At 38.8% G+C, this 16,906-nt stretch overlaps 1 protein-coding gene across 2 annotated transcripts; it reads right to left on the reverse strand.

The window, feature by feature from the left end:
- Positions 1–309: 309 nt before the first annotated feature.
- Positions 310–9,798, reverse strand: TMEM218 (transmembrane protein 218). 2 transcript variants are annotated; one of them, XM_081333624.1, is made up of 4 exons: positions 9,638–9,798; positions 8,028–8,145; positions 6,197–6,299; positions 310–3,131 (listed from the first exon to the last, which is right to left on the reverse strand). In XM_081333624.1, exons 2-4 carry the CDS (start codon positions 8,135–8,137, stop codon positions 2,994–2,996), a joined length of 351 nt encoding a protein of 116 aa, XP_081189750.1. In that variant the 5' UTR covers positions 8,138–8,145; positions 9,638–9,798; the 3' UTR covers positions 310–2,993. The 2 variants fall into 2 exon arrangements, with proteins under 2 accessions (XP_081189750.1, XP_081189751.1); XM_081333625.1 differs by having other exon boundaries at positions 9,607–9,660.
- Positions 9,799–16,906: the final 7,108 nt, after the last annotated feature.

The raw sequence follows: 16,906 nt of genomic DNA on the forward strand, positions 1-16,906 counted from the left end.
CAGTCCTTTTAATAGATCGCAGCCGTCTCTACAGTAGTACTGGGACCATAATATTATAGGTCGTTAAACAGATTGATGCCTTCTAAAAGTTCAACGAGTTCGAGTCCTTCCTTAGTCATGAAGGTCAGCTGGGTGACTCACCAGGAGACTGTGAGTTCTAGTCCCACTTAAGACATGAAAGCCAGCAGGGTGACTTTGGTCCAGTCCCTTTCTCTCAGCCCAACCCACCTCACAGGGTTATTGTTATGGGGAAAATAGAGGAGGAAGGTATGTTAGATATGTTTGCTGCCTTGGGTTATTTGTAAAAAATAAAAATAAAGGTAGGATACAAATAAATAAAACAAAATAATTGATATTTATTACTGAGTAATTATAATCAACAATACAATTGATTAAATAATTTTGGAGACAGTATATAAAGCAAGCAAACAATAAGCAGTTAGCAGTTATATGGAATTCATTCCCTCCAAAAATCTCAATGGAGAATTTAATACATTTGAGGTAACATCAGAAAGAAAGAGTTCAAAGATGGGGAAGCAGATTGCGAGAAGCGATTCACTTCAATAGAGCATGCAAAGCAGAAAAATAAATCTAAAAGTAAAGATGCAACATTAAAGCTTCTTGGAACGTCAAAACACCTAGTTTTAAAAACTCCATCCTGTAGAAATTAAAGTGGTTTTACACTAAGACCACTGCCATTTTGGTCTGTAAAAATATTGTTAAAAATGAAATCACGATCTCCAAAATTTGTAATGTCTTGACACCTCTGGGTTTTTATGGCTTTCCAAGTCATCTGATGCCAATTAATATGTGTTATAGAAGCACCACTAATCTATTTCAGGAAGTTATCCCTGCTGGGTTTTTAAGTATTCCTTCGTTGGCCAATTACTTTCTCACTTATTTCTCTTGTTAAAAAGAAGGTTCGGCTATTTTAAAATTATCCTTTCAGGTTTTTATTATTATTATTATTATTCACTCCCAAGGCAAATTTCTAATGAAGTTAGGAAATCTTATCTACAATCTTGTTGGAAAGAGCCCTTGACCATCTCCCATACCTCTTTCATTAAGGAAAGAAAGGAAGAAGTCTCTTCTCCATTTCGAATTTATTCGCTTTACACTTTCTGTGATTAATACCACCAAAATGGACACTGCAGTTGCCTGAGGAGGATGGCCAAACAAGAGGATCAAAGCAAAGGCATAGGCCCTAAAGAGGTAAATAGAATATTGAGAAAGTGATCTAATCTGTGTCTGTAATATCCTTAAAAGGACATACAGCAAAAATGTCATGCACAACGGCATACAATGATAACAAACCTACAGAGACACTATTATAAATACCGAGCCACCATTAAGGCTGATGTAATTCTACAATTTTGCAGATTCATGATGCAAACATTATTTATTTAATTTCGTTCCATTTGTGTACCTTCTAATGTCTCAATGACTCCTGGTGATTTATAATCATAAACATAAATCAACAGTTAAAACATTCATGATAAGTAATGATCAACAAAACCAACTAAGCATCCATAATAACATTAAAAAAGTCAAAATAATGATAATATAGAATTCGCTAGGTTTGGCTTCTACATTCTATAGTGGAGCAGATCTAGAGACCTTATGCTTATGATAAGACTCTAAAATTATGTGACATGGGTTGTAGTCTGATGAACACTGGGTATTTTTCCCCTTGCTAATGAATTTTTATGTTTTTATTACGCAACTGTTTTGCACATTTTAATGTTAGCTAACTTTTGAGCATTATTTTTAGTGGGAGGGCAGCATATTAATTTAATATGTAAGATAACAGTTATGCCTCAGCTCACTGATTTCAATCAGTTTACATATTTAATACCAAGTGGCTTACGCTGGTTAGGGATTATGAGAATTAGTCCAACACATATGGATGACATTAGACTACATCAAGTCCTGGACATCTCCTTCATGGAGAATAATTGCAATTAACATGAATGGAATTTTAGAAACACATTCATGCAAGACATACTAACAATGTGAAATCCAGAATCCAATAGAGCAGGGTTTCTCAATGTGGGAAAGTTTTAAGATGCAATAGAATTGAACTCCCAGAATTCCGCAGACAGTTCTGAGTTGAACCCACACATCTTAAAGCTGCCAAGGGTGAGAAACACTGCAACAGAGGACATCAAACTGCATCCAAGCCAAAGTGTGGATGTCATCTGACAACACTGCTAAGGCACCATTTTCTTCTTGTGTATCAGGGCAGGCATGCAACTGAACAATGCCCCTGCCAAATAAATCCAGAAGATGTAACCATCGGAACAAAGATATGATATGGGTTGCTCAACAATGATTTAGCAACACCAATCATCTGTTGGTGAAGAAAAATGATCTCTTTCAATTTTGTCCTCCTGGAACAATTTGGCCAAGAGACTTCTCAGAGGGACTCATTAGCATCTCTCACCTGTATTACACAGGCAGAGTTGACAATAAATAAGCCCTAGGGGATCCATTAAATTAAATCCAATAAATACAGAAACTACTAAAAAGAAATTCACAAGCGAAGTTTCACCATACAGAGCCTGGAGGAAAACAATCTGGTTGCAAACCAGATTGACATTCAATCATTTCATGTGAATGCGTTTATATTTGTTTAATATGCTGCTCTGGCAAACGGGTGGTTACCAATGCTACAACACATGTTTTACGAGATTCAATCAGCATTTTCTGGACTGTTATACAAACACATCTTTGTACAAACACATTTTCAATTAACTGACGTTATAAAACAAAGGGGGGAGGAAACAAACTTAGAATTCACAATACATTTGGTTGTACTCATTCGACTGTATCTGAAACTTTTCATCTCTTGGAAGGAAACTCAAGAAGCCGTCTTATACAAAATTCTGAATTTGTGAACGATACATTCATATTCACGGAACTGAATCTTGGGCCTTCAGTCACAGGAGCGGGAAACGGACCAATATACCATCAAGGATTCGAAGCCGGTTATTCTAAGTGCTGGATCTCAACGACTTGGCATACACAGGTTGCAGAAGATGGTGACTCAGAAGCAAAAACAGGCACCCCAGGAAAACCACGCTCAAGCTGAGGAGCAGGATGAAACGGCCAATGAAGAAGGTGTCTACAATCTGAGAATATAACACCGTTAAGTCACAACTGTGGCCGACGACCTCTTCAGCATTAGATGTCATTAAATTGAAAGAATGCTACGTTTTGTTATCAGTCCTGGCAGGGGCTAAAGCAGCCCTACATGTTTTCCTGACAACTGAGATGAGTTGGTTGGTGATTGAGAGCAGGGCTGTTTCATTTGTGGCACTTCGCTTCCACAATCACCCCTTTGGGGAGGCTCACTTGATATTATTGTGCTGCATATTCTGTGGCTAACACGTGCCCCATACTCTGGTGCCCGCTTTCCATTGCTATTAAGTCCTTCAGAAGGGAACTCTAGCTAAGACAACCCTCTGTGTTGTTCAAGTGTGCTGATGGCAGAGGTGTGCAGGAACGTGACCAGGAAGGAGCTCTGCAAGGAAGCACGGCACTCTCATCATCAAGGAGACAAGGGCAGAAGACCTTTAGAATGAGTATAGAATTTAAAGAATTAGGTCTGGGGAATCTCTGGGAAGGAGGAATCAATTGCCTCTGAAGTTGATCTGAGACACACACACACACACACACACACACACACACACAAAGAGCTCTTAATAAAAATTCAGACTGCTTTGGAGGGTTAATCTAGCAGCAGGTAAAAGCCTAGAGGAACATTTGATTATTGGTGAAATTTGCTGGAAGCATCAGCTGCATTAGTAAAAGTGTGATTTACTAGGAAAAGATAGAACTATACATGATACTAAAGAAAAGATGGGGAGGGGGAGGGGACACTCTAATAAGGTAAAAGCCCCAGCCGAGGATCTGCACCTTGAGAAATAAAAAAGCAGCTCCTGAGATTAAAGAAGACAAGTTGCCTTCATCACAATTAAGGTTCACCTGAAATCCTTGATGCTCTCTGAGTTTGGTGATTTACTTGCGGATGTTTCATTATCTGACTAGGTAACATTATCAGTGCTCAAAGTTCACACCTTTACTGCCCACTAATTATGGAACTTTTTTTTTGCAAAAGATGGTAGGTCTTATGTCTAGATTAAAAAATATTTTTTTTAAAAAAATCTGAAGCTTCAGACAGTTAAAAACTTTTCGGTGTGGAAGACTTTTTTTTATATATAAAAGCTATAATAAAGCACCTATTTCCCTGTTTAATTGTACAATTAGTTATCTGAGACTATGACAGGCACATCATTATGTTAAGAGGCAGGTATGGGAGAGTCCCATAAAAGGAATAGCGCTGACTTGAGCTATGAAAAAAAAAGAGAATTCATTAAGGGCAATTTTCATAATATTGGATGGATACAATACTAGCAGAACTTGCTTGCAAATTATAGCAAAGACTACTGGCTTTAAAGAAATTAAAGCAAACCTAGATTGGCTGACCCTAATAATAAACAGCAGCCATAATGGCTAAATGGCTAATGAAAAATTTATAATCAGAGACAATATTCAACTGAGTGCCAGCTATTAGTAAGTAAAGATAACACAAAGTCATTGTTTTCATATCCTTTCATATGCCTTAGGGTCACTTAATTAACAACAAACTGGAGAAAATGGTGTTTGGAGTTAATTATGATTTCCTTTGAAAACAGTTAAAGTGAAATAAAATAGTGGCGTGAAAAGCTAAGAGGACAACAAATTGTACACAGGGAAGAAACAAGGCCTGGCATGGTATGTAAACCCAGCTATTTTCATTTATAGAACAGGTGTTTTTTTATGTTTGGAACAATGTGCAAAGCCTGAAAACAAGTTGTTAAGCAAACCATGACTGATGATAATATGTGCCACTGTATTTCACCTTTTTATGTGCTACCTGTGGTTCAAGAAGTATAGGACAAAACAGGACACTGGAAAAATCAGCATTTTAAATGAATACAACAGAAGTGCTGATGATTCACATCAGGAGTGCATTTAGTTATCCCTATTTATCGTATCAAATATGTGTGGAAGTCCAAATTAACAAAAAGCTACAGCGTTAGGTGTTATTAGACTGACCCACACCAGATTCATAGGTAGACAGAATAGAATTTCAGGAGACAGGAAGCAAGAAATTGTATGAATCCAAATCAAAGCTTCAGAATGCAAATATAATTGTGTGGCCCTGTTGAAGAATCTTTTCATCAAAACAAGAAAAGAGCTGAGGCATAAATGAGACAGGTTTCTCCAAAAGTTTAACAAACAATTATAACTGAAGTTTCTTTTAAGATGCAACCAGCTTCTAGGAAAGTGAGGCACTCTCTGTATCTAATGGGGGGAAAAAAATCTATGAATAACCCAACATGGAAGCACATTCCCTTTGCAAACAACCTCAGTGTAAAAACATTTACTCTCTCCTAACAGGTTGAAGCAAGCATTCTTTCTAACCTTTCTTTTTCCAGCTTAAATACTTAAGTTTTTATAGCTGATTTTTTTCCACGTCTGGGGAATAAAGAGCCGTTTCAGAGTTTCAGAGCTTAATTTCATTTTCCTGTTCCAAAGATGCCTCTTACTGCCTTTTTTATTTCTTTAGGTAAGAAATAGCAGAAGTTTCTCAATGGCAAAAATCACCTGGCAATTTAGACAAGTAAACCGGATGGCTTAAATCTTTGTTAAACTCGATAAACAATCTTCCCTTTTAATGTCTGATCAGACTTCTAGATTTTCAGGCAAACAAAAGAAGCTCCTTTCAAGTATTTTTGATTTTGCTCAAACTGCTCACTATGAGAGGCTACTTCATTTTCCTTCTTTACTGCCAGATACTTGCTCCAAAATCGAATCCTATCCTTGAGCTCTTAGCCTGCCATAAATTCAACCTGAATCCAAAGTACCCACCCACTCTTAGTCTTTGATACCCAACTGCCAAGCCCAGCCCAGTGCTTTTAATAACTTGGGGGCAGCACTAGCATTTTAACTCTGGTTCTTACTGTCATAACCTCCAGCAATGCTTCTCTTGTTCCAACAGTGGTTGAGAAACAGGCAATTAACTCTCTGCTTGGGGTGATGTATTTCATTGAGACTATACTTAGCTCATGTGCTCAATCAGCTCAAAGACTGCATTGGACTTGGTTTCAACAGCTGAGACAGAACACCTTGATTTTTCAGACACTTTTACCTTGATTTCTGTAACTGGTGCTGGAAACTTGCCGGAACGAGGAAAAAGCAACAAGGTTACAGTGATGATCACAGCAGCAAAGAAAACCAGGATGACGGAAAACCTAGAGAAATAGAAAGTTAATGCAGAAATCAGCATATTTGAACGGCAGCATCCTTTACTTGATATATAACCTAGATTAGTTCTTGCTCATCAGCCAGACATAAGATCAGGGGTCTTCAAACTTGGCCCTTTTATGACTTGTGGACTTCAACTCCCAGAATTCCACACAAAGTGCAATTTTTTTCCAAAAATTGCTTATGCTTTCATCCAAACAATATTAAAGTGATATACATTAATCTTCTGGTTTTAAAAAAGGAACACTGTGGTTCTTTAAAATTTAACAGTCACCTTCAGCGTTACAAGAAGTAGTTAATTCAACTACTTTCTAACCTTGTATACTATGAAATACTTACAGCAACCATAAGCAGCTCTAGTTTGGCTCTGTGTTACTGAAATGCTAAATATGCATAAGCAATGTCAGAATGCTCCATTCGCTTGAGAAGAATTGACCTATTATTGAACAACTGCTTATTACAGGCTCTATATTCTCATTGGAATAGCCTCTCCAGATATTCAGAGAACAGTTCACTAGGAAGTCAGAATGAGAGGGGGGGAAAATAGCAAGTGGACATAGCTATATAGCTACAGCACAGAGCGAAGAGGTTTGAAATTGTATAAAAGCTTTCCTACTTCAAATAAAGCTTTACATGTGACACTAATACAAAGAATGCCAGATACGATTAAGAAAATTCACAGAGGACAACAGGAGCATTAATGAGAAACAGCAGGAGCCCAATGAGAGAAATGATTCTGTTGAAAGGATTGAATCACCTTTGTACACAGGTCAGCAAGTCAATAGTTAACATGATCAAGCGGGACCATTCCACTGGACCAGAAACCAGCAACTGCAGTGAGGCAGGCTACGTAAAATCTCACTGTTAGGGCCAGGCAGTTGTTCACCGCAGCATTTTGCTACAGCCAACTCAAGAGCACAGAAATATGCTCAGCAGTGGAAAGAAACAGAACCTGGTGAATGAGCCGAACAAATGCTGCGAAGGAAATGCTGGGGACTGGATCACTTTCTGCATATCTAAGAGCTGCCCCGAAGAAGAGGGAGGCAAGCTATTCTCCAAAGCGCCTGAAGGCAGGACAAGAAGCGACGGATGGAAACTAACCAAAGAGAGAAGCAACCTAGAACTAAGGAGAAACTTCCTGATAGTTAGAACAATTAACCAGTGGAACAACTTGCCTCCAGAAGTGGTGAATGCTCCAACCCTGGAAGTTTTTAAGAAGAACTGGACAGCCATTTGTATGAAATGGTATAAGGTTTCCAGCCTGAGCAGAGGGTTGGACTAGATGACCTCCAAGGTCCCTTCCAACTTATTATTATTACTTACAGAGCTAATACTCCAGAGCAGGCATGTTAAACTGCCGGCCTGCAGGCCGGATGCATCATGATGAAACCGCGCCCTCCCCATTGCCGGCAATGGGGAAAAAGTCACGATACGTTGCACGAGGTCACACGACGTCGCAAGTTTGACATGCCTGCTCAAGAGAGTTGAATGATATAATAATAATAAAAAAACACCTCATTGCTGCTCAGATTACCAGCATTCATCACCATGAAAAGTCTCTCTTTGTTAACATCTCCTTTGTTTAATGTTAGGACAATTCAGGTTAAGAATCTCCAGCATTTGCACGAAAATCTCCTGCTTTCTTAAGCTTTGCCTGAAATTCATACGAGGAGCAGCTTCCCGTCTGTTTATTTTGCCAGTAATAGGGATCTTACCTAGCAAGTCCAGAAGCTCTAGACAGCAACACACACAGCAGTAAAGTCAAGACCCAGACTACTGCCAAGATGAATACTCCAGGCCCAACTCCAAGTATTGTCCCGGTCATCCTTTTCTCTGGAAGGTCAAGAAAAGATAAAGGAAGCTTCATAGACCACTGTTGTTTTTATTTAATGTATTTAAACGGTCACTTCTTTTTCCATCTGTATCAACATCCCCCTGCTTTCCAAGCTGCATGGCAACCTTGTAGGGAAATAAACCAGTAGATGCCACTCTTCTTCGCTGCTTCATTTACTTAGGTGCTGTGCTACTATTCCTCTTCCTCTGTGCTACTATTCCTCTTCCTCTTCCTATGGGTAGCATAGAATGGTTCGAGTGCCTGCATAAAATTCTCTTAACCTGTGAAACAGGTCAGTCAAAAACCAGGTAATAACATCGTGGTTGAAAGTTTGCAAGTAAAGGAAGATGTACACGAGGCCCTCGGCTTACGACCACAATTAAGCCCCAAATTTCTGTTGCTAGAGCAATAGAGTTAAGTGAGCTTTGCCCCATTTTATGACCTTTCTTGCCACAGTTGTTAAGTGAATCACTGCAGTAGTTACTAATGCCGTTAAGTGAAGCTTTGCTTCTCAGAAGTTTAAAACAGTTTTAAAAGTTTTAAAAAGTCAGAAGTTTAAAAAAGATGATCACATGAGCCTCAAGACACAATAATGGCCATAAGTACGAGTCAGTTGCTAAGCACCGGGATTTTGATCAGGTGACCCTGGGGAATGCTGCAACAGTCCTAAGTGTGAAAAACAGCCAGAGCCGCTTCACTTTAAACAGTCACTAAATGAATGGTTGTTCAGTGGAGACTGCAGGTTGCAAAAAAAATCTGATAATCCTGAGATGGCAGCCCAGAGTCTGTGGATTTTTGCAGCCTGGCTCTGTTAATCCCCAGGGGAAAAAAACAGCTCGATGGCTGTATTCTCATTTTATACACCAGGGGCCCTTCAAACGTAGCCCTTTTATGACTTGTGGACTTCAACTCCCACAATTCCTCAGCCAGCAAAGCTGGCTGAGGAATTGTGGGAGCTGAAGTCCACAAGTCATAAAAGGGCCAAGTTTGAAGAGCCCCGTTATACACGATTCCCAAAGGAATCCCCTGAATCTGCACAATACACAGTACAACAGAAGACTAAAGAAGGGCTGGATTCACACAACACGGTGCCCTTAAAAGGCAGCTGGCCGGTCTGGTGTACCCAACTCTTGTATGTTTTAAACCAGTGCCTCTCCCTGCTCCTAATCGAGGGCCTCAAAGGGGAAATACTTCCATTTTCCCTCTCTTTCCCCTCACCCGGACCAGCCAAAGGGGCCCCCAGAGCACAAACAGGATGAAAAGCAATCATGACTGTAAATCTAGCAGGCAGAGACCATCACGGCCAAAGCTTCCCCGGTGGAATTCCTGCCTGGTTTGGGGTTTTAGGTTTGTTTTTTTAAACTAAGGATCCAGCCAGGAGACAGAAACGACAACAACAGTAAAAATAACGAGCGAAGCCCCTCTTTCCCCCCCCCGCCCTCCCCCCACAACAAACCTACCCCATCCCCAAAGTCCTTGCCCTCCGAAAACCTGCAATGCTTAGCCAATCCCGGGAACGCTTTGAACGAGATATCTCCCGAGAGAACCAATAAGCGCTTATCTTGCTTCTTCACTCTCGGATCGGATTGGCGGTCGCTCGGGGCAACCCGAAGCCTAGCGGAGAGGCAGAGGAAGCGCGAGCGCGCCTTCCCTCGCGAATCGGACTACGGATTGGTTTAAAGGAGCCGCGTCTACACCAATCGCCTTTGCCCGTTCGGCGTGACGTCAGCGTCCCCCCCCCAAAAAAACCCCCAACCTCTGGGAATATGCTTTTGAGAGTCTGGCTAGAGAATTTCTTTGCAGGATTTCTATTGTTGATCAAACGATTTCTACTGTAGATCAAAAATTCGCCCGTCGCCTTCTCTCTCTCTCTCTCTTTAATAAAAGTTATTTACCTTACAAACTTATTTCTTTGCCTTGCCCAGTTGTTTGCTCACCTGGTTGAAGGAATGGCACTGAAGTGTGTGCTAATTTAGCACTCAGGGTTAGCTAAAAAAAAACACACCAAATCCTGGCAAGTCAAAATGAAGCACCTGCAAGAACAGGTTGCATTAACAGAAATAACAAAAAGAACAGCTTCCTTTTTTCCAATTGGTGTAGATATTATCTGTAGGGGGTTTAAGGTGTTTTAACAAACTATAATACAAAATCAGGAACACGAATAGGTGATAGCGCCCAGCCAAACTTAACTTGGAAAAGAAACCCTCCCTTCTTGGGGAGGGCTTTGTTAAAAACTTCTGCTAATTGGGATCATTCTTCAATTATTATTTTTTTTCATCCCACTTTTCTAAGAACTTGTTTGTCTCTCTCTGTGTGTGCATGTGTTAAAAATGTTATAAGAGGAAAACATCTCACACTTGTTTTGCTTGCTTATTTTCAACATTAGGGGAACATCTAAAATAGAAACACTTGTAATATCAATTTGAGAAAATTGCCATCTGTCCTTTTTTCCCCACTTCAGATATGTGTAAGGAATTGCTATCCTTCTGGTTTGTTTTAAACTTCATCAGATATTTAAATCATACAAGATCACGGGAGTAGCTTGTATTCTGTATATCACCTCCAGGCCTCCTCAAAATGGAAGGAATTAACTTTCTCCTTGCATTTATCTATTAATTGTCATTAAGCATATTGGAAATATATGCTAATTTGGGGGGCAGAAAGGAACACCAATGGGAGAACAATCTCGGGTTCCTTGGAGGAATCTGAGATCAGCCATTTAGGATAAAAGATGCTGGACTAAATAGACCTTTGATATTCAGATTCAGATGAATGCCAGAGCCAGGATCAATGGCAGCATGGAAATGGAAGGCATGCCACTTGGGTAGTTGAACCATTACCACTATTATTTAAGCAGTTGCAATCCAGCAGATGAGCAAAAGAAAAACATATTTATTTCATGTGTAACAAATCAACAGATGAAAATTGCCATGAAACCCACATAAGCCAATAAAACAAATGTGTTGCTTTTGGGAAGACATTCAGAATTTGGGGTGCTAATGCTGAAGAGGCCCTTTGTTCTCCATTTATTCATTTTCCTAGGGTACTTTGGAAAGATCCTCAAATGAATATCTCTGAATTTGTGTAGGTAAACATAGGATGTCTTTCTTCAGATAATCTGAGTTAAAACTGTTTAGAGCTTTCTCAGTAATACCAAAGATGTAGGATAAAATTGAGGAAGCTGTTTTCACACTCCAAATCTTTGAAGGAAGACCCTTCCTCTTTCACCCAAATTACAGCAAAGAGGAACACAGGGAAAGAAAAGAATCTGAGAAATTTGTAAAGGCATTTCAGCTACAAAGTGGAACTCATTATACATTCCAGATTAGCAACTTCCTTCCTGAGTGATCACTTAAGAGTGAAAACATGCTGCCAATAAACTTTCCCATTAATGCAGCTTTCCTCTCGATTTGACTGCCAAAATTATTGGAACATAAGCTGATAAAGTATCTCATATTTAGAGGGTGGGACTGTAGTTCAGAGGTAGACCAGGCCTGTATGCAGAAATTCACAAGGACTTGCTATTTCTGATCTACCGAAAGGCCAAGCAATAGATGATTGGAATGACCTTTGAAGAACTAATGTTTTAAAACTGAAACAACAGTGAGCTAGAAAGCAAACAACTTGTTCCAACGTATAGCAATCTCCTGATGCCTTCCTTAAATGGTGAAATAATTTGTTGTATCTATTTTTCCCTCCATCTTCAGAGTTGCATTGATACAGTTACCTTCTTGGTGTCAAAACTTAAAAAGTTAATGTAAATCATTCAAGCATAAAGTCAATAAAGAGAATGGGTAGAGGACCTGGGCATAACAAATACAACCCCTATACTTAAAACTGCTTAGGGCTGATAGGGAGCCAAAGTGTTTGTGTGTAGAGGGGAATCCTGCAAGCAAAATTAATCATGAGGTCCCCTAAGAGAGATTCTGTGCTGAAAATTGGCCCTTGTCAATTCTCCTGCAATAGAAAGTCTGTATATGTGTAAGAACTTTGTATTTTATACTTTGTATGAAGCACAAACAGTGTAAAATGTGTTTGAACTTCAAAAGTCAGTTTGATTCAGACTTAGTTGCAATTTTATTCCTCCTAAGTCTGAGATTGTTTTGTTTGGTGAGAAAGTACAGTTTGAATTTGTTTTCATGAAGTCTGCAGGGCCATTTTGGTGTATTTGGAAACTGTCTTACATCTTGTTTTATGCATGTTAAGTCATGGCATGTTGCATCAACCATTAACAAACTGTGCTTATGACTTCATGCTGTGTGTGAACAGAACCACTTTAGTTTGTTGAAGATGAATAGCTTAGTGTGAGGTGCAAAGCTAGCCATTATAATGTATTCAATGAACTATATTTAAATAAACTAGCAATAGAAATAGCATTTAAAACTTACATATTGCTTCATAATGCTTCATAGTCCTTTACAGAGACAGCATATTGCCCCCCAAAATCTGGGTCTTCATTTTACTGACCTTGGAAGGATGGCAGGTTAAGTCAACCTTGAGCTGGTCAGGATCGAACTCCTGGCACTGGGCAGAATTAGCTTGCAGTAGTGCTCTAACTACTGCACCACCATGCTTCTTACACCTTAGTTCAAAATCTTAGCCAATTTAATCAGGAGTGGGACTTGTTTAATCTTGGCTGCTTTTCTTGCTGCAAATTGCATTTGTATCTAGCATGCCTACATACAGCCCTTGTTCTGAGAAGACCTCTTCCTTGGGCTAGACTACTAAATGGGATATAGGAGCAGGACATATGTTGTGATGGTGATGATGATGATGATGAACTGCCATTCTTGCTTAGAGCCCAAACTTTGCTTGATCACACCCTGTTCTCTTCCCATCAAGTTGTTTCCTCATCTGCCTTCCAACCATCCCTAGAATTTGGTGCAGTGGAAGTGAAATAATCTCCTTCCAGATCTGGATAATTCACTTAATCTAAAACTGCCAAATATCCATTTAACTATGAACAATTTATCCTCCTTGCTGGGTGAATTTGCCAGTACTTCATAAGAAATGCCCTAAGGGACTGACTGCCTTATAAATGCTAATATTAAGACAGCTTCAAGAATAAGTCTTTACTTTGTGAAAATGAAAGATTATTCTGACCTTTTTCAAATTTACACAGGCGATGAATTTCTCTGTTGGATAGATAGTTCTTTTAATTTAAAGTTCTATTCCCTAAAATGAAGGATATCAAGTTTCTGAGTATCAGATCTGGAGTTTTACTGCAGTTTTCTGAAGACCAATGCTCTATCATCACCTCTCACTACAATAAGAACCATGCCATTACAGCTGGATGAGGAACGAAGCTCCCTACCACAGGCTTGCATATAAAACTGAATAGATAAGACCCACCTCTAAAATCCTCAAATTGTATTGAGACAACAGTTGCAGAGAGTAAGGAAAATGACCTTAACAGAGATGCAAGCTCCTACCAAAGCAATGAGGTCTAAAAAAAAATCTTAAGTCCACAACAGGAAGATAGTAGTAATTATAAGCTGCTCAGACAAACTGTTCCCCAATTTACAGGAGTATAAGAAAAGACAGGAGGTACAGCATAAATTAAACTTACAAGATTCTGCTATTATAACCAATCTCAGTAAAAGTAGTTTTAGTCTTCCCATGGAACTGATTTCTTAGTTTGGTTTATCTATGGGGCTGACAACTGTAGTAAGCAGGAAGCCATCTATGGAGATAGTGTGATTATCTACAATGTGGAGACTTTGCAACCATGCAGTGGTTTTCACATTGCCCTGGATATATATAAAATCTCTGCTACAGTCATGCTGTATTCATGCAGAACCAGCTTTTCAGTAGTCTCATTAGCCTGGTGTCATCCAACATACAGGGATGTTTGGCTCAGAAAAGGTCTGCTCACCACTATCATGTTGTGCTCAGTAAAGAAAGGTATCAGCTGGACAAGGCTATTGATACATATACATAGTTCTTCAAAATGATCTCTGTGTTTAATTTTTACTTAAAATGAGAAAACTAGGAATGTTTAGCCTTGACAAAAAATATCATGTTGTAGAGGAACACAGAGGTGGCCTTGAAGAAATTCAAGCATCCAATAAGCCCAGATCGAGAGGAGGAGGAGGAGGAGGAGGAGGAGAAACTCAAGATTGCTCCATCTTGACTGTCTTTAGTATAAGAGGGGGGAACAAGAACCTCTTAACAGGCCTTCAAGAGTCTGTTATTATTCCCTATAACAAGAAAGTAGAGTTACATTAGTTTGTGTGATGTCTGTTTCCTGATCTTCTCTTCCTTGAAGGGCTTATGGGAGTGGGGGAAAGGTATGATAGCACCCTTCAAATACCTGAACAGATCTCACATAGACGCTGGTCAAGGTTTGTTTAGTACAATATAATTCCTGAGTGAAAGACATGGAATAATGTTCTCAAAATACAAGGCTGCCGATTCAAGGCGAATGTTAGGAAAAGCTCCCCAAGAATAAGCACAGTTCAAGAATCAAATCAAGAAAAGTGGTGACTTTCCTTCACTGGATGTACAGATAGTCCTCATCGAGTGACTCCAGTTGAGCCCCAAATACATGCCAGTTGCCAAGCATCGGAATTTTGATAATGTGACCATGGGGATACCACAACAGTTATGTGACAAATAGTCACAAGTCATTTTTTCAGTGCCGTTGTCAAACATTTACTAAATGAATAATTGTAAATGGAGGACTATCTGTATTCAAGAAGACCTTGAACTAATGTTTTAAACTGAGTTCCGATCCTGAACCAGAGTTCAGGTCCCTGAATCCATTTTTGTTTTAACCTTTCCTTTTGCAACACAAGGTCTAACATATCTGAAGGTGCTCAAAAATTTATCATCACATCATAACGAAGAAAACTCAATGCTACAATTGAGGGGGAGATTCTTCTATGTTTATCTTTCTTCTTCTTCTTCTTCTTCTTCTTCTTCTTCTTCTTCTTCTTCTTCTTCTTCTTCTTCTTCTTCTTCTTCTTCTTCTTCTTCTCCTTCTCCTTCTCCTCCTTCTCCTTCTCCTTCTCCTTCTGTGGTCTTAATCAATTGCTGAGCTTGTAGAACACCTGTAGAACAGAAGTGGAATAATAAAATAAAGCTGGGCATCTTTTTTTAAAAAAAAATCACAACAGCTGATGTTACATCTAAATAGAAGCCTTATGCTGACAGAAAATAGAAGACTGTGATGCTAATTTTAACAAAGCAGAATAAATACAGCATTAACATAATATACTTGTGTTGGCGTCTTAAAATGGCATTTCACAGTTGTTCCATGCATTTCCAGATTGCAACATTTTATGTGATTTATCTACACAGGACTGAATTTATAATATTTTGAACCATAGAATATTTCACTTTTACCTTAGCTATTTAACTATAGTGACCTGCACAGAAGAATTGTTGTATATGTCTACTTAACAAATCAAGCTTTATCTATTTTATTGATTATCTATGCAAATATCCTAATATTAATGTATGCTTAACCTTTCCTAATTCATTGGATATCTAGAAATTAAAAGGCAAAGAGTTTTTTCCTGATAAATCCATGTTTTAAAGCATTTTAGATTTGAGGTTAATTAACTTTTTTCTCTTTGAGTTATATAATTCTTAGTAAAAAAAATCTTGCAAAGGAAATTTTTTCTAAGGTCAAAGACAATTCCAGGCAATCAATATATTTTATACTTTTAAAAGTAGAGACCAGCTAAATAATAGGCCTCACAACTGTATATCCTGTTCAGAACAAACAATTATTGTTTCTTTACCCCTGAAGATTTAAAAAAATATTCCTGGAGAATCTGAAACCATTGCTGTACCTAACATATTAATCAATTCTGGAGATCTCAAAAATGTTCATGCAAGTTTGTGACATTTTGATAGTCTAGATAAAAGAATGCTGTAATGTAAAGTTTGAAATTCAAGAGAGAGATGTCATACCTGGATTGCAAAAGGCAACCCTAAAATTTGAAGAAGAAAAAGCTGCAGAAAGAAGGACAAGAATAATAATTTCCCCTGCAGTTCATATCTTTGTAATTGGTTCTCGCATCAAAATCCATCAAGAGATTATTGTTAGAATCTATCCATCACTGATTTCTGCATAATGAAGGCTAGTAAAGAACCTTAGATCATAAAACCAGTTCTAGAAGGAATATTGGACATCACGTTCAATCCTGTTCTAAGTATAGGACCTGTACTAAGCTCCCTGGTAAATATCCATCCATCTTCTGGACATTTGATTATCCAAGGGTCTCCAAACTTGGTAACTTCTAAGACTTGTGGACTTCAACTCTCAGAATTCCTCACCCAACCTGGCTGGGGAATTCTGGGAGTTGAAGTCCACAAGTCTTAAAGTTGCCAAATGTGGAGACCCTTGCTCTAGGCTGTCAACTCACACCTTCAACATCTCCTCTCTTCCCAGACTCTAATACAAAAATGCAAAGAAAGATCCAATGAAATCAATCCAACACACCAATAATGACGCCAACATCAAACAGAGTTGACATATCTCCAGCTTCTTTTGCACTTAACGGGCTGCAACAACAACAGAAAGGGAAAGGAGAAAACAAGAATGAGTGATGGTCAACAGCCCATGACACAGAACATGCTTTGTTTAGAGATATCTGGAGAATACTGTACTTTTAGCGAAGAGAAACCATTCTTCCAAGACTTCCTGCTTCCTTCTTCCAAACAATTTGCATTTTAACTGTTCCCTATTATTTAACTAAAACATTCTTCTTTTAATTACCACTCCTAGTTCTAGTACTAGTTTAGAATAAC

Source organism: Vipera berus, assembly GCF_964194415.1.
Source record: "Vipera berus genome assembly, chromosome: 8".
Classification (NCBI taxonomy): domain Eukaryota; kingdom Metazoa; phylum Chordata; class Lepidosauria; order Squamata; family Viperidae; genus Vipera; species Vipera berus.